We start from the raw sequence: 21919 nt of genomic DNA, 5'->3' as shown, positions 1-21919 counted from the left end.
TATTGTCACTTGACCAGTCCTTCAAGGTATGTTGTTGTGTCTTAAGTTTATGCTCAAATGAAATTGTTGGCATATGTTTCAGATTGTATGAAGCTTGGGTGTCTGTAACCACTGAACCTGCTCTTGGCACAGAGAGAGGCTCGCACTGAGAGGCATGCAGGAACTAAGATGGACTAAGGGAACATCAGTCTCATTTTACGTGTTATGAGTCAACTCAGTACAACCTATGCACTGAATCATCAGTCAAATTCAAACCTGATTTTTGCTCACCTTTTTCTTAATTTGTAAACTGAGTGAAGTTGAATTCAGAATAAGTTAAAAATGGTTGTCATGTGATTCTAGAGTAAAGATCTGAGAGGGATTTTTTTGGGGGGGGATTGATAACCAAATAAATTTTAGTTTCATGTATCTATTGGGGGAAATATGTGAAATGTCAATATAGTAAGAATTGGGGTGTGTCTATGTGCATACAGACATTTGGAGATGGTCAGATGTTATGGTGCTTAGTTACATATCTGCTAAAATTGATGCACCCTGAAAAAACCTGAGGTCACTCCAATTTTGGAAAAACAGGAGTTCAGTACCTTTGTATTGAAAACAAGACAGTTATATAACTTTTAGTTCACTATGACTTAAGCTACTCTGATTACTTTCTCCAAAATTGATTTAATTTGAAGATAGCAAGCCAGCCTTCCATAAACACAGTATAACTTTTTTTAATTTATAGCAAGTATGGAAGATAAAGTAGCTTTGATAATACAAACTAATAATTTCATGTTCTTTTTCTGAGTAGTGCCAAGAATGACCTTCTTACACCTTGGTACTGACCTTGAAATTTTAAATAATCTTGAGCGGCCTTCAGGCAAAGAGGTTACCTTAGGGTCTGGAAGAATATTTATCCTATTCCTTCATTCATTCACTCATTCATTTAATGGATATTTGTTGAATATCTGCTATAGGCCAGGCTCTAGTTTAGGAAATTGATACACCATATTGAACAAGACAGCTCCCAGATCTCCTAAAGTTTACATAATAGTGTAGAAACATAAAATAAATTACAAATAAAATCATTTCCACTAATGACAAGTGCTGTAAACGAACAGGAAAAATTTGATGGAAATTTCTGGACATGGTAGCAAGGCTCTATTACTTCGAAAAATTACCCTCTGAAAAAGGTGAAGTACGAGTGTTGTTAGATTAAGAGGAGGAGCCAGCCACGTGAGGCTGGGGAGAAGAGAGAGCCTCAACAGAGTGTACAGCTATTGGAAACACACAGAAGTGCAGATAAAATGAACCCTTTGAGAAGTATAAAGATGGCCAGAGGGTCTAATGCATGCTGGAAAGAATAGTACAATATAACCCTGGAGAAATAAACATAAGCCCACTTTTATAGGACTTTGAAAGCCTTTTTGAGAGACCTTGTCAGGGACCCAGAGATGTTATTCTAAACCCAAGTAATCAGCCATACTCTTGAGAGCCCAGAAATCAACAACTAGAGTGCAGAATGCTATTCTATTATAGGCACTCAATATTTTCTTTTGATATTTTTTATTATTTTTCTAAATTTTGTTAGTAGGCTTGGTGAGTCAGTGTCATTACTGATTAAGGGAGTAGCCTTCGGATTTCAGCAGGCATGGATTTGAATTCTGACTTTTTTACTCATTAGGTGTGTGTTCTTGGTTAATGATAACCTTTTTAAGCTTTAATTTTCCCTGTAAAATGCATGATAATAATAGTACTTACCTCTTAAGGTTGTTTTGAGAATTAAATTAGGTAATTACATAAATTGCAGCACTCTGCCTGGTACATAGTAGACAGTCAATAAATATTAATGATTTGATTATTATTATAAGTTAAGTAGGGAGGAGGGAGCAATACTGACTATCCCTCCAGAATGAGCACTCTTTATGATATTAGAGAATTTGTTTAAGTGCTTTAGGATTGCAAAGTTCTCTCTTTGGTCTTATAATTATGGTTTTTTGTGACCATTATAGATGCAGAATCTGATAGAAAGTAAATGTTATTTTATACTTATGCATGTTATTTTACCTCTTTCCCCCAATGTAATACAAGAAACTAACTCCAGGTTTATTTGATCGAGTTGATTCCAACTGATAAGTTGATTCCAACTGATAGCAAGCCTGAAGGAGAAGAGTACAACTGCCCCTTTGAGTTTCTGAGACTGTAACTTTTCACAGGAGTAGAAACCACTTTCTTTTCTCTTTATCTCAAGAAGTGGCTTGTGGTTTCAAACTGCTGACTTGGCAGTTAGCAGCCCAATATATAATAACCACTGGAAGTAAGCTCATAAAACACAAAAGTATCCATCCTAATTTCACATTTGAAATGGGTACTCTGAGACTGGTTAAATGCCTAAGATCGCTTCCAGTAAAGAACAACACCCAAATTCAAACCTAACTCTGAATGACTTCAATGTTGTCCCGCCTCTACTACTCGACCTTTAATAAACTAATAGCCTTGATTTACTCAAGTCCCTGTAGATGCCAGCTTCATTACACATACCATTGAAATCAGTTATCTGAATCTGCTTCCCAGGTTGGAAAAGAAGCACTGGTCTTCCAGTGGCTGAGGGCTTGGCTGCTAACCAGAAGGTCATGGCTTGTCCCTATCAACCCTTCCACGGGAATAAAAAGATGGGTAATCTACACCTGTAAGAATTTACAACCTTGGAATCCTCATGGGACACTCCTATTCTGTCCTACAGGGTCTCAAGGGTTGGAATGGACTCAGTGGCCATTAGTTTTGGTTTGGGGTTTTCAAGGTTGGTGACATCATTGTATCTCTAATAACGACAAATATGTAAAACCAACTTTTAGCAAAATCCTCTAATGACAATATATAGTTTGGGGTTTTTTTTTGTTTTTTAATAGATTCTCGTTCTTCTATCCATACCACCACTGTATTTGATGAACAAAATGAGATTAGAGTTAACAGATAAGAAATGTTTATGCTTACATATATAGACTTAAGCTTGCTCCACACATATTAACATGATTAGCTCCCAAGACAAAGTCTTTATGGGAAAATGGAAGATGACTACAGCAAACCGTAAATGGAGGACAAGCACGTCATTACATAAATTACCAGACACTGAGGATGATAACCCAACCCTGGTGACACACAACTTGAACCATCAATGTCAGCACGACTCCTGTGTGGACCTTGGAATATATTACCACCAGATGTTTGTCATTAATGTAGAAATAGTTGGGCGGTAGATTTTTTTCTTCTATTTTCCAAATCTCAAAATGCCATATAATGAGATCGTCAATGACTGAGAAAAGTTGTATTTCAAAATGGTCATGGTTAATAATTTTAGCTCTGGTTAAATAATGATTTTTAAATTCCCTGATCTAATTCAGAGTGTTTGGGACTGTATTTGAAACTTGTGAGTTGCAAACATGAGGTTATACCTCTTTCTCAGAGTAGTCTTTTTTGCTACATTGACTTTGCAAATAGCTAAACAAAGCTTAGTGAGTGAAAACTGATGTTACTGTCATCTTTTCATTACTAAGATCTTCCATACATTTAAAGATATTTGTAAAGACTCATTTTCCTTACAAAACGTGTTATTAAGAATGATTCTACTCACTGGTTATTTTTTCTTATAAAGATTTTAATGATGAGGAGGAGGGTGATGATTATAATGACACAAACACCTAAAAATCATAATATAGTCAGAAACTTTACTTAAGGAAGCTTAATTAATGGCTCCAGGAAGCCAAAAGGGTAGATACATTAAGTTATGTATACTAATATTACAAGTGAAGACACCGAGGCAAGGAGTTTAAGTAATTGTATTAGATGTCGAAAGAATCTAATCATAAGATATCTGCTGTTAATAAATCTAAGTCAAAATTTTTGCAAAATTAAATAATAAATGTATGTAAAGCACAGCTAATACCATTTAATCCCTCAATTATTCTCCAGCGCTATTGCTATTGCTTAACTATTACCAATTTTATATAAATGTATGTTAAATGTTTTCATCCGCCCTTGTGTGGTAACTTTTGTCTCTTTAGCTATAGATAAGCAATATATCTCAAAATATTTAAAGAGATAAATAATTTTGCATGAACTTAGTTATTCTTATATTTATAATATTCTTATATTTATTAATAAACGCCAGTGAGTGTTTAAAATACTCCTCTGCATGTCATTTAGATTTTGAGAAGGAATCTATATCTTTAATATTAAAGATAAGTTGATGCAATGGAGGAAAGAAGATAATGTGTAAAATCCCTGTCATCGTGAAATAAAAATAAAAGCCCAACCAATGATCAAGGAATTGAAACACACAGACAGACAAAACCTGCCATGTTTTTCACAGCCATTTTAAAAATGTTGGTCATCCTCCCCTTTTTACTATTTATTGAATTGCGTGTTACCCATTCGGGAATTTCAGATGTATGAATATTTAAGGAAAGTGCTTGAAACTCCATTTATTCTTTGTCCTTTTTTTAAATTATTCCCTCACAACAATCTAATATAAAGTATAAGCATGCAAACAGGAGAGGAGAGATTTCAGGTCTTCTTGAACTTGGGGGACAGAATCCATTTTGGCAGAAGAGAAGGCACACATTTGGATCATTTTGCATGAGAACCTCGAATTTAGGGTGCTCGTCTGAACTGCCAAACATAGAAAATTTCACATTTTTACTCTACCAAGGTGGGTAAAACAGCTTATTAGTTTAAGGAGTATTTTTGAAACTTTGGCACTTGGCTACTGTTCTTTCAACCACTGTTCTGTAGTCTTGACAGAAACTTGGTTTAACTTGCAGAGCGAAAGTGAAAGACGGAGAAAGGTGTCTATATGAAGTGCCCGGGAGAGAGCTCCCAGAAGGCAACATTTAGGCATTGAGTGTGACACTGTATTAACCTCTTTAATGGATGTATGGAATAAAGTGACATGTAAATGGAACACAAGGGGAGATATGACACTATATCTGGAAAAGGATAAAACAGTTGGTTGAATACTGGGCTATTATAGCAGTTTGCAAACCTTGGATAAACTCAGTCAGCGGTTGTATAATTGGTTATTCAATCCCGACCCTTGTTCACAGCTCAAAGCCAGGAACACTGAGACCTGTTGCCAATTTGAGTGAATATAGTGACTGTACTCAGCCGGGGCCTAACATTGGAGCCAGGCCTTTTCCTGTGGGCTGGTTTCCACCATGTCTGGGACTGGCTCAGTGACAGTGGGTCTTTTGTTGTGAAAGGCTGGCTGGTACTCCCCTCCTTTGCAAAATGTCTAACAGCTACACAAATATAAGAAAATAGGAAAAGGGACTTACTGTAGCTTTTCTCTTAGTAAGTTAGTTTGGCGTTATTAGTTTTCCTTTATTTCTTTTTTTCTTTTGCCCCCTTTTTTTGGGAAAATCTGAGTAATGAAAACTGAGAGAGTGATATAAGGGCTTGCTTCTAGATAGGAATTGAAGCTCGGTAGTCTTGGATTAGAATATGATATGTATGGAGAAGTTTATCATTTAATTTGCTTCATAGACATGGGGTTTTGCACAAGATATTCACTCCTCCTCCTTTCTCTTCTGAAAAGTCTTGTTCTGAGAAGACCATGCTCCCTGAATACCTCCCCTATGAGTGAAAGGTATAGTGTGTTTATAAGCCTGTTATGTATTTAGCTTCCTGAAACAAGCACCCCACCTTTGCTGCCCAAACATACTGGAGAGAGGCCAACAGGCTAACCACTTACTATTTCTAGTCTAGTAAAATTGGAGAAATAAATCAGTTTAGATTTTGATTTGAGTTTGTGGTAGAAAGAATGCCCAGTCTTCTTACAGAGACCAGTTCATGAAGGAATCTGTAACAAGCTTGTAGTCTTTGCCATTTGGGTGCTACTTACTGATAGGATGACGGTTCCCAGCTGCCATCAATTATGGGTCCATGATTTCTGTTGTTTAAACACGCCTAGAAATACCCGTTCAGAGGCATTCACAAAATGTCTACAAGTTCTAGAACAAAGTAAAGAGCGTGCTTCCAAAGAAAGGAAGACACATTCTGCATGGGGACAAAAAATTCTGAGTTTTTATGATCTCTTTTCCATCTCCGTTCCTTTCTCTCATGCTGCCTCATACAGCTCACGTGCGTAAAATCACACACGCCACACAGTGTCTGATTTAATGGGGTTACAATTCAATCAAGGGACTGCAGAGGGCATGTCATATAAATTGCTAGAGCACTTCTTGGCTCAGTGATAGCCTTGATAATTCAAGGTTTTGTTTGTGTTAATTGGGTAGCCTCCTGCAGGGGACAGGTTGGGTGGGTGGGGGTCTCTTAAATAGTTTTGACTATGTGTCATTAAAAAGAATATGAGGACGAGAAAGTGGGGGTCTGGATGGAGGGAGGAGGCACCTGGCTGCAATAGACAAGGGAAGAGAAAGAGGTTGTTTGAAACCCTGACAGGACAACGGGGGCAAAGCAAGTTGTTTTTGAATAGGAAATTAATCATTGAAAAGGGACTGACTATTGTGAGGCAAACATAAAAATAGAGAGAGCCTTTCACCTGAAATATATGAGAAAAAGCACTATAGAAACTCCAACAGAGGCCTTTAATGGAAAATACACCCGGTCACCTCATTAGAAGTACATCCCTGGGAGCCAAGTGTTATGAGCATTAGTAAGAAGGTGGTATAATATATTAATTTTTTTATAATCCAGTATAATGTATTTGAGGCTTAATAAAAGTATTGTGTGGGGGTAGTGAGTGTCATGGCAAATTAGAGACCTCTTAGTATTGGGTTGTTCATAAGTTTATATTTCATAACGTTGACCTGTGGAGTCCTGTGCTTCCTGATGGGAAAATAGGAACTTGAGTTGGCAAAGAGAAGATCACAGAGTTGTGGGCCGGCCCCTATTAACCCCAGGGAAATAACAATCCAATGTCTATCTTATCATCTTAATCTCCCAAATATTTTTTTCTAGTTTTTATAATGCAATATTGTATATAACAAACAGATGTCTTCCTCGGGTCACTGTTTGTAATTTAGTAAATTGTAGGTGTCCCACTGGAGAGCCTAGAGTTGCCGGTGAAGAGTGAATGCTTGAGATGCCTCATTAATTTAATGGACAGCAGAGACTGGTGGGCTTACAGGATTTGGTGGTAGCCCCATAGAGAACTGGCTGAATGTGATTCAGAACGTGTGGAATGCGCTTCTTTTCCCCACATGTTGTGTTCCCGCCACGCTGTGAAGTCCCACAGACCATTATTTTTTCAGGCACTTATGTGCCACAACAATGAAAGGGCTGAAAAATATATGAAAATAAGTGTTTCAATTAAATCCAAATCCAGTCAGTTTTTAAACAAGATGTTGGCTTATCATCTTTATACAGCTCAGACTGGTAGAAAGAACTCTTCGCACGCTTTGCACCTTGGCTTTGCTGCTGGATAGTTTCTGAGGGTGCTGAGCTATCTGATGAATAATAGCCAGAGAAGAAAAGGGAGATAAATAAATTACTGGGTTTTTTACATCTACAGTTATGAGCTAAAATAATAAATTGATATCTACCACCTAACAGGAAAATCTGTTCAATTGTATATCAACTTTAATGTAATTTATACATTCAGAATTTTTTTTTTACTAAAGATGCTAATCCCTTCATTTTAAAAAAACAGGAATTTATTTTTCTCTTGTTCCTGAACAACTACCATGAAACAATAATGTTTTTCCTGTCTTAGAAATGGGCCACTTGGGTTATTTGTTTATTTAATTTCCCAAACACAGTATATGTTAACTGAATACTTCTCCTTTTACAAAGATGGATTTTGAGGATTGCAAATTTAGTGAAATTACTTACATGCTTATCTTACTGTACATCTTACATTGAATCATGAACCTTCTGCAAACTAGTTTAACAAAATTTGAGCACCTATAACAAATTGCCTTTATATATTTGAAATGCTTATACTTATAATTGAAGAACTCTATTATTGGAACACTCATTTGTAAGACTGACTCAAATGTAACGTTTGCATCAATTTGCTGTGTTCTAGATAATTTTTCCAAGTAGGTGAGCACAGTAGTCTTCCTGGAATCATCTTTGGTATTCATTCCTTCTAGTGTTCAGTTTTTGTGGACAGCCTACTATCTCATAGCAGACATTCTGTGCTGCTTAAATGTACTGTGAGTTGTTGATATAGCAGGTTTCTGGGAGTTTTCATTTCCCTCAGAGAAAATTCCCAGAGGTGTGAACACCTTTGAATTTCTGACATGTGGAACACAGACCTTTGTGCTTTTTTAAAAAACCATTCCAAGTTTGTGAAAGCTTGCTCTCTGACCCCTAGGTCAGAAAAATTGGGTGGTCTTTCATTTTACTGGTTCATCCATCCTTCTGGGATGTAATACTGATCTCTTGCTTGGTGTTTTTTGTTTGTTTGGTTTTTTTTTAGTTGCTGATATTTCATTTTATTTCACTGAAATTCCAAGGACATTTCAAACAAGCCCTCACCCCACCCCTAACCTCTTTTAGAATGCTGTTCTTCACAATGTGAATCTTTAGGAAATCATCAGATACACATAATGGTAACATCCCATTCAGCTGTCCCCTCTACTCACCCTTTTTCTCATGCATTTCTAAAGAGAGGTAATGTAGGTTAACAGTTCATAAAAATACATTACTAAAATATATAGGAGCACTGGTGGCGTAGAGGTGATGTGTTGGACTGCTAATCCCTAGGCCGACAGTTTGAAACCCACAACCACTCCATGGGAAATAAATGGCTTTCTAACCCTGATACCCACATGGGCAATTCTACCCTGTCCCCTAGGGTTGCTAAGTGGTAGAAGCAATTTGATGGCTGTGTTTTGGGTTTATTGTTTATATATATTTTTTTATCGAGAGGTCTAGGTGGTAACCAATTGCCTATCTTCCATATACTACCTATGAAAGAAATGGCTTCATGCTTATTTTTTCAAAGCTGAGCACCGGAGGGGGAAAAGACCGTTTCAAGAATGCTCTCTCCCTTTCCTCCTCACCCAACCCCAAATGGTAATATTTAATTTCCCTTTCAAATGTTTATTTCCTCTCATTTATTATATTTGAGGCAGGATGTGAATATGCAGTCAAAATGTTGATGTGCTATGCACATCCATGCTTTTTACATTCATGGCATTCGTTGTGTATTTTATTTCCTACCATATTACTTGGCTTCGCTGGGTGGTATAAATGGTTAAGCATTCAACTACTAACCACAGGGTTGGTGGTTTAAACAGACCTATACGTCTGCATCTGAAAGGCCACCTTAAAAACCACATGGAGGAGTCCTACTCTGCACAAATGCAGTGGCCATGAGGAGGAATCCATTCCAGGGCGACTAATACCACGACCACCACCACCACCATTAGGTACTTTCCAAGATGATGTGATTCATGGTCCTGCCCTTAAAGGATTTACCCAGGGAATTTTAAGAATGAGGATGTTGCTCTATTCATCCTTGAAAATCAAATCCATTCTCACATTAGTCTACCAAGGTTCCCGAAACCAACCCTGTACCACAATTTTCAACCATTCAGTAAAAAGTGTCCCAATCATTTAGCTGATTATCAGAATTCTCTTTTTTCTCACCCCATTTATATCAATATATATATCTTATATATGTAGAAAATTGTGTGTATCTCTATATCTATCTACAGATACAGTTTCCTAATATGTGATTACATGATTCATTTTCCTTCACTGAGGAATTAAAAAAAAACATTTTTAGTTTCAACCTCTCTGTAATTTTTTTCCTTTTCCTTTTAAATAGATAAAATATATATTAGTTTCTGAGGGCTCATTATTATGTTTTAAGGTGACTATTTTCCCTTAGGAATACAAAATTTCGTGAAGTTGTAATATAGAAAAAGGTTGTAATACATCTTGATATTTAAGTTGATAATATTTCATTCTTACTGAAATCCTATTGTGGTGTAGTAAAATTCTCTCTCCTTTCTAAGGAGAGTTTAATAGATGATACTTCTTTGTGTCTTTTAAATTGAACTGTTTCCACTTCAGATTTTCAAAGATTTAATAGAGCGCTTTATCCATGTTTTTTAATCATCTGAAACAGTATTTACTCATCAGATGTTCCCTTGAGTCTTGGAAAAGTGTATATTCCTTCAACTCTTTAGGGGGTCCTGTTTTTCTTCTTTGTTGCGGTCCAGGGGTTCTGATTGCTGGGGAGTCCTTTACGCACAACAGAAGAAACATGGCCGCATGTTTGTGGTTTTGTGGAGCTCCTGGTTGCAGCCACCATGTCAGTCCCTTCACTGAGGGTCCTTCCCTTTCTTGATGCCCTTCTCCAGGGTCTGGGTCATCCTGATCACATGTCCAAAGAACATGAGGTGACGTCCCACCATCCTCAGATCTGAGGTGCGCTCTGTCAGTACTTCTTCCAACGCAGATTGGTTCGTTCTTCTTGCAGTCCATGGTTTACTCAACACTCTTCTCCAACACAAAAGTCAAATGCATCATTTCTTCTTTGGCCTTTATTCATTTCTCAGATTTCACGTACATATCAGGCATGGCTTGAACCAAATGAACCTCAGTCTTCAAAACGACTTCCTTCCTTTTAAAGTCTTCAGAGAGGTATTTCACATCAATTGTCCAATGCAATGTAGTCTTCGGTTTCTTGACTGAGGCACCCATGAGTATTGGTAGTGTTGCTTATTTATCCAGTGGAGGTGTACTCGATACTGAAGATTGTACTCTGTAATCAGTAAGTGTTCTTTGTATTAAACAAGTACACAATTTGTATCGCTTGCATATTGCCATTCCTTAGGACAATGAGTTTTAGATGATAAATAATCATTTGTGACTCATTTTTAATGATATGCCACATTCCTGGAAGAGCCACCTACTACCTAGTGTGTGTTGAACTAACACACTGCTAATCATGTTCATGTCAGAAGGGACTTTGCAAAGTTCATGGAAAAGGGGAATATTGGACAGTCTTCTGAAGCCCCCTTGTGCATAGGTTTTACTTATATTTACATTATTTTTGAGATTTAATTAGTAGTATTTTTCTAATTATGGGCAGGATGAGAATTTGGCAACATTTTTGGAAATTACTCCCTACTGGGATTTTTTTTATACCAGATTCAATTGATAATCCAAGAACTACTTTATAATTCTTACATTATAACAACACTATAATACTAAGTTTTGGATGAAGTTCATCCACATATTTATTCATTAGCCATTTAGCTTAATAATTTAAGAGAAGATTAGCATCTCCAGTTTTATTTCAAAAATGAAACAATCGTTTAGTGACACTGTAATGCTATAGTTCGAGGTGTTAAAGTCTGGTCATTGTTGGCCTGTGTGTCTTGCCACAAGTTGAGGAGCTTGTTTATGCACAGAGGCTGTTTTTGTCTTAGGGCGCATCCCAGAACCATAGCTGAGAAAACAAGCCTGTTGCCTTCAAGTGAATTTTGACTTACAAAGATTCTATAAGACAGAGGAGAACTACCTCATAGGAAAGATTCTATAAGACAGAGGAGAACTACCTCATAGGAATTCCAAGACTATAATTTTTTTACAGGTGCACACAGCTACATCTTTCCCCCATAGAGTGAGTCCAGGGTTTGAACCGATGACCTTTTGGTTAGCAGCCAACTACTTAACCACCAGCGCTTGTTTCACAGTGCCTTAGCACAGGCTTAACAAATGATTGTCAGATAAATGAATGACACTTTCTGGTGTGTTTGTTTAAATTGAGTGAAATTAAGAAAATGGCTGTCTTTATATGACTTACACTGTTTTTAAGCAGTTTGCTGGTTCTAATTGTACATTATGCCATTAAAGACAAAGATGACAGTTTTATACCTTTTAAGCTCAGAAATGAAATACATACACAAATAGACTGTACATACCCAGTTTTAGCTGCTTTTAACACCAAGCATAGTAAATCTCTGCTGATAAAGAAAAAGTTAAAAAAAAAAAACCCTGCAATTTTTCTCTTTATCCAGATGTATTTCATTTTTATATTATAGTTGGTTTCCTTTTTGAAAATTATCTTTCATTTGTTTCTCCTTGGTTAAAAATACCTTTTAGGGAGAAGCCTTGCATGTTTACATCCTGTTTATTTTGCATATTTTGGGGTCACAGCCTGTTTGGCTAACAAACAACTACAGCCTTCATTGTTGCTGAGATTGTGTATAAGCTTGGGAAATTAAAATGCTGTTTCACAGATAAACCATTGTATTTCATCATCTAAAAGTACTCCAAAAAATGGTATAATCCAAAACCATGAAAGGTTATTGAAAGACCAAATGTAACAAGTTGTTAAGACAGATGGACTACTTTGGTTGAGAAGACTATGTGCAAAATTTGATATATGATTTGAAGCAAATCAGGGGATATTTGTCTTAATTTGTATATTTGATGTTATGTATTAGCACATACAATGCAATTTGAATGATAACTAGCTTTTCAGCTTCATTGTCCAACTACCTGCACATCACAATCTCCGGTTTATCATATGAATCATGTCAGTTTTTATTGTCTATATCTTTCCAGGCATCTGGCAGACTGAGATTGCGAGTTGTGTTCACATATGTTGTGATAGAGAAGATTCAGGATGTGTAGTGGTTTAGCATCAGGCTTTATGCGCTTTAATTCTCACTTCCAGTGGTAAAACATTCTGTCATATTTTTTAAGTATTCAAATTCTTACTGTATGTTAAGTTGTTGTCTATTTCCATGCTTTCTGTACCAAGCTAGACCAACCACTTTAACAATTTAAACCCCCCTTCAAACAGTTGTACCATTAAATTTTTTTTTCATTGTGGTCCGAATAGCTTATGACATGTTTTATGAATATACTCTTCTGAATAGGTAATTGTTACTTTACTTATAATACAAATACACATTTAGATAATTATTTTTTTAAATATCTCTGTAGGCATATATAATATACTTAGGACTTTATTCTCATCTTCACTGAATTGTGATATGATTAAAGTATCTTAAGTTTCTTCTCAGTTTGTAGATGAATGTGTCTTGTGAAATGAAGACTTGATTTTATGTATGCCTTAATCTCGCACCCCTTATGCCATAAATTCGTTTTTATGCTTTCTCTTGTGTTTTTCTTTCATTTTCTGTATCACATATACACAATGAAGAAAGACATTATTTGAAACAAAATGCACGAACTCTAACAGTACAACCATTCTCTTAGAAATTTTGTCACAGGATGTGTGAAACAGTAAAAGTAATTACAAAACTATTTGTAGGAACTATTTTATTACTTGCAAGTTGCTTTTATTCATGTGACTCAACATCTTTCTTTTCCATGTTCTTCCTTCAAGTTGCTTTTACTTATCTATTTTCCCCCATTTTCCTGGTAATGTATTTGCTTCCTCCTACTCTCTGACTCCTCACAGTGAAACTAATGATTAGAATTTGGTTCCCATTTCCCCACCCACCCTTTGCTGACATCATAAATTATTCGGATCCAAATGGACAATATTCATTAGCTGTGCGCTGTACCCAAAGAGCTTTACACGGGAGTGCTGTACGCTCCGCTTTATTAAAAGTTAAAATCATCCTGCTGTCATGAGGGTGGGCGTGAGTTAGCTATGATTGAGGACAGGGCTACAGCACTAATAAATACAAATAATAACGATTACAGCTGGCTGAGTGACTCTAGGAACAGAGCACTAGGAAGCTATTTGTTGTTCCCTTCCCCTTGTCAACATCTGTGGCTTAAAAGCTTCAGCCATTGTTGAAGACCTAATGGCATCTTTGAAACGTTACAAAGGCCACTGTGGAGGGCTGGGGTGGGAAAGCAGATGAAGATTAGTTGAGTATGATAACGTGTTGTTTGGGGACATTTATTAATTAACAAAACAAAAGCTACGTCCTCCCTGTTCCTCATCCTACCACTGTCCTTTGCCCCAATTTTTCTTTCCAATTCTAGTTTGTTAGGGTGTGAGTGAAAGTTTGCAGAGCAAACTCGTTCTCCACTCAACAATGGACACGTGTTTCGTTTCCTGACATTAGTTACAACCCCCTGGATGTCACAGCACTCTTCCTACTCAATCTGCATTTTCCATTTCATTCATCTGTCCTTCCTGCCTCCTCCTGCCTCCTGAGCTTTGTCTGTAGGCAAATGCTGCCCTGCTGGTCTCCCCCAGTTGATTGTTCTGAGGATTATGTTCCTCACAGGTATCATTGTTCACTCTATAGGTCATTCCATTGTTTAGCTGCAAAGTGACCTCCAGGGGTGAATTCAGTTCCAGGGTTTGAGGGTTGTCTGAGGGACATAGTATGGGGCCATATCACCTTTGTTGGCATGAATCAACTAAAAAAAAAAAAAAGGAATAGCAGGTGTTCAACACCAAGGTGTGGGTTATCATAAAATGTTATAAAGTTTATTACCTAATGATGGGGCTTTTGATTTCTGATTAGTTTCAGTGCAGGCAAGGCTTTTATATAAATGAATTTTATATCTAAGTAAAGTGCACTTATTGCATAAATATATATACATAAATAAGTTTTATTTATATATAAAACATTTATATATCAATATATTGATCGATATACTGATTATAAATATATATTGATTTTTTTATTCATCCTTTTGGGTTTTTATATACTGACCTGTAGTTGTAATGTTAGCTAAGACTTTAAAAATATTGTTGTGTTTCGTACTATTTCAAGAGCTTTATGTAACCTATCTCATTTAATATTCACAGCAGGCCCAAGCAGAATTACTATCCCCACCTACAAATGAGTAAACTGAAGTTAATTTGCCAAATGTCTTATAACTAGCAGGTGATGGAGTCAATTTAATATATGACATTAAATGATTATGTATACTTAATAACAAAATACAAGAAAGATTTTGTACCTCAATAATAATTCTTTGCAATTATTTTTGAAGTGGTGCTCTTAAATTACTTAGGTTCTTTTTATTATATATTTTGAAACAAGAACAAAGAAAATAGATGTAGTCTATTTGAGAAAATGCACTTACTTTGTGAGTGAGGAAGTTGCTGAAATGACCACTACACAACTCATCAATTAAGCCAATCAGATAATGGAGAAATCTGTATAGAAAATGCAGAATCATGTAGTGAGAAGTAAACTGAGGACTACTGATGTGTAGTACTTATATTAATTATAGAGTAGGTAACTATCTGATGAAAAAAGTATTCTTATAGAATGTGGTATATGATTGAGTATAATTGATTAGGTGCGCTCATAATTGCATCTTGCTCAAAATAGGGTGGTGGGATGGTGGTGATGGTAAGTAAACCTCACACTAATTACACATTCCTCAAACTGATTCCAAATTAAATATTTGAAATTTTGAATCATTAGGTTTAAATTGTCTGGGTTTGTTTTTTTTTTTAGTTTCTTTAGTTAACATGCTCTTATTAGCTTTCAATTGGAAACAAGTATTTGAAGTCTTTTGGCAGTACTAGGGGTAAGGTATTTCAAGAGCTTAATTCACTTTAGGATAATTGCATATAAAAATAAGGCTTATTTAAATCCTAATGCTTCACAATTTCAGATGTTGTGTGTGTGTGTTGTTTTTTGAACATTTCTTAGAAGAACTTGGCATTTTTCAGTAAGAGATTAGCTATAGTGCTTGTCTAATGGGACTGTTACCTGGCCTTCTGGCCTTCTGTGCACGAATACTTTTTCCAGATATACAAGAGTTTTTATATTTCTTGTATTGCCTTGTTTAATATCTGTCTCAAATACTGTTTAGACATGCAGGGCTCATGAACATGACCCATGGTTCTTGAGTTCCTCTTATCTCCCCCACACAACGAGATAACCAGGTTATCAGTTATAGAATAGCTTAAAAGCAGCAATTGAATTGCATTGTATTTTTTGGAGGAAAGAGTACTTGGTCACATGTACAAATTTGCCATCAGTTCCGTGGCTCTGCCAGATGAAAGATTCTAAAGGGAGGATGTTGAGTTAACAATACCTAATCCTAACCACTGGTTATATACAATAAAAGTCATATAATTATTAATTCAAGCTCAGTCAGGGGAACTAAACTGCACCCGTTACATTTTTAAAAAGCCTGAGATTTTAATAAAAGAATTTAGAGTGCTATGAAGTCAGAGGGAGCTTCAAAAACTTCATGAAAAAACTCCATTAACACCCAATTTCATTATTTTCACGACATTTTTGAAGTGCTTCATATATTGAAGAGGGCACTCATATAGGAGTTAGTTGGACTTACCATTGATTGATTAATTGTGTGATTTCAGGCAAATTATTAGCCTGTCTAACTTAATAGCTTTTCAAAATGTTGAAGCAAGAGTGGTGTAGACCAGTTTCACCAAAATGGTATTGAGCAAAACAGTGCTCCCTGATCATGGTGACCTTGAGCCGATGTTATAGAGTACTACAGACGCCATCATTAACTTAAGGGTTAGCACAGGAACAGATTCAAGTCTTATAAAAAGAAACACAACCCTGGGGCTGGGGGATAGGGAGGCCAGGCAGGGTGTAAAAAAAAAAGAAACAACCCATTGTTTTAATTTACATGAAAATAGAATAATTCTTTTCTCTTTAGTTTTACATAACCAAACCACTTATGTTTCTTACATGTTTTAGTAAATTATGAAATGCTTATCTAAATGATAAGCATATAATGAGAGATAATCATCATAGAGTGATTCTTTTCAGCTCTAAAATTCTCATGTTATGTATGATATGAACAGTATACTTATGCTTTTACTTTTTGACTTAAAAGGAGGTATTGGTGTATTTAGAAATTTAGTCATACTATTTGTTTCTTCCCACAGGTTACTCACATTCCTAAATGTGTAACCTATCACATGTCAGGGATAACAGAGCTTAGTTTAAGCAACAAAATTAAAGTATAAACAGTAGTAGATTTGGGATGATCTAACTCCTGGAACTTTGTTTAAAAAGTCAAATATCATACAAATGTATTTGTTGCTTGTTCCGTTGTTTTTGAGCTCTGCCACAGCAGTTCAAGGGAGATTAACGGGGGCAGTGTGGGGGAGGGGGGGTGAGACTACATAAACACAAAGCAAAAACCTGAGCTTGTGTGTAAAGCTACTGCACTGGAGCGAATGTGGTTTAATTCTTGGCACTGGCAGCTTGTTGGAGAATTACAATATGTTGGCATGAGTCTCTAGGTCTCATTGTTCCAGATGAGGGAGTAAGCCTTAAGAGGGTTTGGCACTGAAGGGAAAAAGGAGTGAGAGTTATAGGGAATGAACAGGCCCTAAAGAGGCAGGATGCTGCTGTAACAATGGCTCGCACAGTTGGGGGGTCTATTCACTGGTGGAGATTGCCACAGGCATTGATGTGAAGAAGCATATGTGAGCAAAAGAGGCAAGGGTGAGAAGGGAAAAAGCAAGCAAATATACCAGAATGTTCCTTATGGAAGAAAGAGACAAAGTTAATCCAGTAAATTTTGTCTTAATGCAGTGGTTAATGAAGGCTATCTTTCAGTTCACTCTAATTGATCTTATATTTTACTTCTTACCATTTGTTTTTGTCTCTTTTACCAGCTATAGACTTTTGCCTTTGCCCTGAGTCGACCATGTCCTTGAACTAAGAAAGCCTGGTCTTTAATTCAATCTGTTCAACTTTCTGGCTTGGTGATATTAGGCCAGTCACCTTTAGAACTCTAGTTTCCTTATCAGAAAAATGAGTGTGATAGTACTATACACTGTAGTACTATACACTGTAGACAAAATTGTTGCATCTAAGAGCATTCTATGAATTGAAATCTATGCAAGTAGTAACAATGATTATTATTACCATTGAAACAGCGGCGTCAACCATAGGCTCAAATGTAACAGTTGGGCCACTTTGAGCTGGAACCAACTCCTAACACCACTAACCGCATCCAACAACTTTACTATTATCCCTCACACTTACTTAATCTATGGCTCTTCGGTGCCCTTTTGGTGGTTAGACTGATATGCCAATCCTTAGACTAGCTGCACTTCAGAAGAAGCAAATCTCAGTGGAACCTTTAAAAGTCTTTAAACTAGAGGTGCTCTCAGAAGTAGGAGTCAACTTTCAACTTTTTACTCCAACAGTGGAATTAATAGCTGTGGTTTTTCTTACTATACAGGATTTATTTGCAAATGAAATAAAGGGAAAAGTCTTTAGGACCCAAGAGGTGAACTTAGCTCTCAAAAACCAAAACACAAGTCACTGTTTCAAGTGGATTCTGACTCATAACAACCATGTAGAACAGGGTGGAATTGATCCTTTCGGTGTCCGAGAGTGGGACTCTGTGTGGGAGTAGAGAGACTCATTTCTCATGTGGGTCCACTGGTGGCTTCAAACTTCTGACCTTGTGGTTAGCAGCCCAGGGCATAGCCCACTATACCACTGAAGATGCTGAACTTAACTCTATTAAGGAAAAAAAAATCAGTATTTTCCCCTACACCTCAGTTTCTTAAGCTGTCTAAGCCTACATTAAAACAAACAAACAAACAAAAAACCCCAAACAAACAAAAACTTTTGCCATCTAGTCAGTTCTGGCTCACAACAACTCCATTGGGTTCAGAGCCCAACTGGGCCCCACAGAGCTTCAATGGCTGCTTTTTGCAAAGTAAATCACGGGGCCTTTCTTTTGTGACAGCTCCATAAGGATTGAAACCTCCAACTGATCTCTTAGTTGCAGAGCTAGTTAACCATTTGCACCACCCAAGGACTTCAGTAAGGATATTATTCCAATATTCCAGAGAGTATTGTAAGAGTTTGCGATACCATGCATAGTGACCAGATATACTACTCAGCATTTAGCCCTCAAAATAGTACCCTGTCCTTTTATTTCACTGTCCACAGGAACATTAGGAATTTGTAGGGGAAAAAACACTTGGTTCACACGTCCACTCTGCCTGTTGTAGTTTGGGAAACATCCCCTCAGCCCTGTCTTTCTTTGTGCTTCTGGTATTTAGTGTTTCTTTTTAAGACTGTAAATGAAAATATAACAAATAACCTTACCCAAGTTTTCCAGTGGTTGCTCTGGTTAAATAAAAGAACCCCTTTAAAAGCATTCAGCATTACTTCTGTCACTTAGGCTGCTCAATGAATGCTTAGTGAGTCTAAATGCAAAGTGTATGCGTTATCTAACTTGTGAGTATTAGTGTCTTTATTTGCCCGTAGACATCACAATCCTGAGTTAGACATGCTTCTGATTATACGTTTTCCAAATAACTTGGTCTTAAAGAAGTGATTCTCTTTTTTGGAGGGGTGCGTTTAAGGGGGTAGTGTATGTTGAAAGTCAGGTACTTGAAAGACGTGACTTTGTATTTGAGCCTTAGGTCTTTATGCTAGTAATAAAGAGGCCAAGAGTGTGCTACAGGTTTCAGAAATCTGGCGGCTGTTTCTTTAACTCTGAAACTTACACAGAGGACTTCTGTTTCTTTATGAGCACACTACAGTGAATATTTTGTCTAGCTGCAGGGGAAACGCTTTGTCATGGACTTTGCGGACAATAGCCTTAAAAGTAAAATGGTCTGCTTTCTGTGCTGGGAGGTTCAGGGGCCTATTGTTAGTGCACAATGGATTTCTATTGCTGCATTCCTGCTTTGCAAAGGTTTGTTAGCTTTTAATGACTGACAGTACTCTATTGCAAATACCGTATTGGCTGTGCCCTGTTTGCATGCTACTCAAGAATTTTGTGGCGTGTTGGAAAAAAAGAAACAGTAGTGTTTATTTGACCTATTCTGATAAGGTTTCAAACATTTTCTGGGAATGTTGAGACATTGGGGACTCTCAGAGTAGGTTTTCAAACTTATTTTTAAAGCTTCGGTGAACAGACTGATTTGAAATAAGAATTACACTAGGAATATTGATTACAATAAGGTTGAATGACTTATCGCTCAAAGAATTGCCTTTATTTTCAAAACATTGTCATAGAAAAATATGAATATTTAAAAGACATAAAAGAATTCTTTAGTAGATTTTCACCTCTGAAGCGTGAAGATAGAATTGTATCATTCTATAAAGGAAGACAACATTTCACATGTTTCATAGGTAAATCTGCACGTAGCAGTAGTTGAGGTATGTGGCTCTATATTGTCACCTATATATATAGACCCTTGTAAGTCAGTAGTCATTCAGGGCTTGTAATTATTTTAGTTCCCACGAATGTTTGACACCTGAGAGAGAAGAGCTCTCTTCTCTTGCAATTTTCCAAGGAAAGTTGTACCTCAGCTTTGTTGGAAACTCCACACAGGCTTTGTGATGCTGGGACCTTCCAGCTGTTGGATGGGACCCTGAAAAAAAAAAATCGATGGCATTATCCAGAGACAATGACTAAGGCTCCTTACAATGCCTTTTGCTGTGGGGAAAATTAACCAGTTTCTAATAATCTTATGGTGTCTAGGCCAGACGGTCCCTTTGATAAATTAACATGTACTCCCTTTTTGCTCCTAGTAGGGGGTAAACAAATGCCTGAACAAACACAAATACACATAAACACCAATGTGGAGAATGGCAGTGCATGTCTTAGATCTAGATAATAAGTATGGGCATTGTTATTTGGATGGCACATACTGGGACACTTATCTTTTCGTACACTCCATTTTCTATCTGAATGCAGTACTAATCGTGGGATTGAAAGCCATTGTAATTGTGGACCCATCTAAGTGCTGACAAGAATATGCAATTACATTGTTTGGAACTGTGGTGAATGTTTGGGAGTTTTATTAGCATTTATATTTACTTATACATTAAAATTCAACACAGAGACAGAGGTCAAAAAGCATGTGATTTATAGATATAAATATCAGTCTAAACCACAACCTTGCTCTTTAAAAATGTGTGTGCCCTTGCCAATATAGGGCATTTTTAAGGAGTGTGATGTAAATCTGAAATAAACAAATAATAGCTTTCTATTGTAGGCATTACCTACATCTCACAATCTTTTAAAGCTTCCTTTATATCAACTTTTTTTTTTAACTGTTCGTGGTACTGGCAAATCTTTCCACAGTGTGTTTGTGTGCTTCCTACCACACAATGTTAAACACATATTATAAAGTGGATGTAATTGTAAACACACAGAGGGATATAATTACATGTAGCAGATTTAAGAGCTAATTCTTTGCCTTTTTTTTTCTTCTGTGCATTTTATCAACATAATTATTTTTTGACTGCAGACTAACACCCTGAAATTGACAAGCATCCATTATAACAGGAATTTGTTCACCAAATTGAAAATCAATGAACTGCCGGTTTATATGTACCCATTGTCATAAAGAAGTAGTATGGCTTTGTTCCGCAAGAGGAAAAAGCTAATGATTTTGAAACAGCAGGTGACAAAACACATTCTTTTTTCCTCCCCTCTTATCAGTTTGTTGATGAAGTCATTATGGACTGGGGCCCAGATCGGGATGGCCTTATTTTTAGCAGATAGGCTTTTAATGAGCTCTATTGTAAACATAGTCATGTTGACTTGCTTACATTATTTTTTTCCCTCTTCTTCTTTACTTAGAAACCCCCAGTATCGAAAAGCTACTCTCTAAGGACTGGAAAGACAAGCTTCTTGCAATGGGATCAGGGAACTTTGGCGAAATAAAAGGTAATGTGTGTGACTGTTTTGAGGCAAACTGTGACTAAATGAATTTGGCGTTTAGCAACCTTCACGGTGGTCAAGCCCTCCTGTGCTCCCCCCTCTGGGTCTCAGGCATTTTCTCACTCTGGTGCTTCCTCTTAGGAGCTTGAAAACGGCAGGCAGGATCAGGGTTCTTGTCTCTCTCTCTCTACTCAGGATACATTTTATGTAGGCTTAACAGAATGGCCCCACTGTACCTTTAATATTCTTTAGCCTGCATCCTGTCTTTTGCTATTTAAATGGTTTATTCTATACGAAAGAATGTGCCTTCAGCAAGGTTAAAAACTGCACACTGTAAGGTGCTTTCATGCACTCTACAGAGTGA

At 36.8% G+C, this 21919-nt stretch overlaps 1 protein-coding gene across 1 annotated transcript in view; it reads left to right on the top strand.

Moving 5' to 3' along the window:
* Positions 1–21919, top strand: part of LOC123521501 (transcription factor SOX-5-like) — a 212216-nt gene that overhangs the window by 189307 nt on the left and 990 nt on the right. Inside the window, exons 4-5 of the mRNA XM_045288406.1 lie at positions 21475–21561; positions 21855–21888. Coding sequence (XP_045144341.1) covers positions 21475–21561; positions 21855–21888 — 121 coding nt within the window. The remainder of the gene's footprint in view (positions 1–21474; positions 21562–21854; positions 21889–21919) is intronic.

Source organism: Echinops telfairi, unplaced genomic scaffold (assembly GCF_000313985.2).
Source record: "Echinops telfairi isolate 266 unplaced genomic scaffold, ASM31398v2 ScPeMD7_21;HRSCAF=78, whole genome shotgun sequence".
In the NCBI taxonomy this organism is placed as follows: Eukaryota; Metazoa; Chordata; class Mammalia; order Afrosoricida; family Tenrecidae; genus Echinops; species Echinops telfairi.
This window is presented reverse-complemented; position numbering and strand designations above follow the sequence as displayed.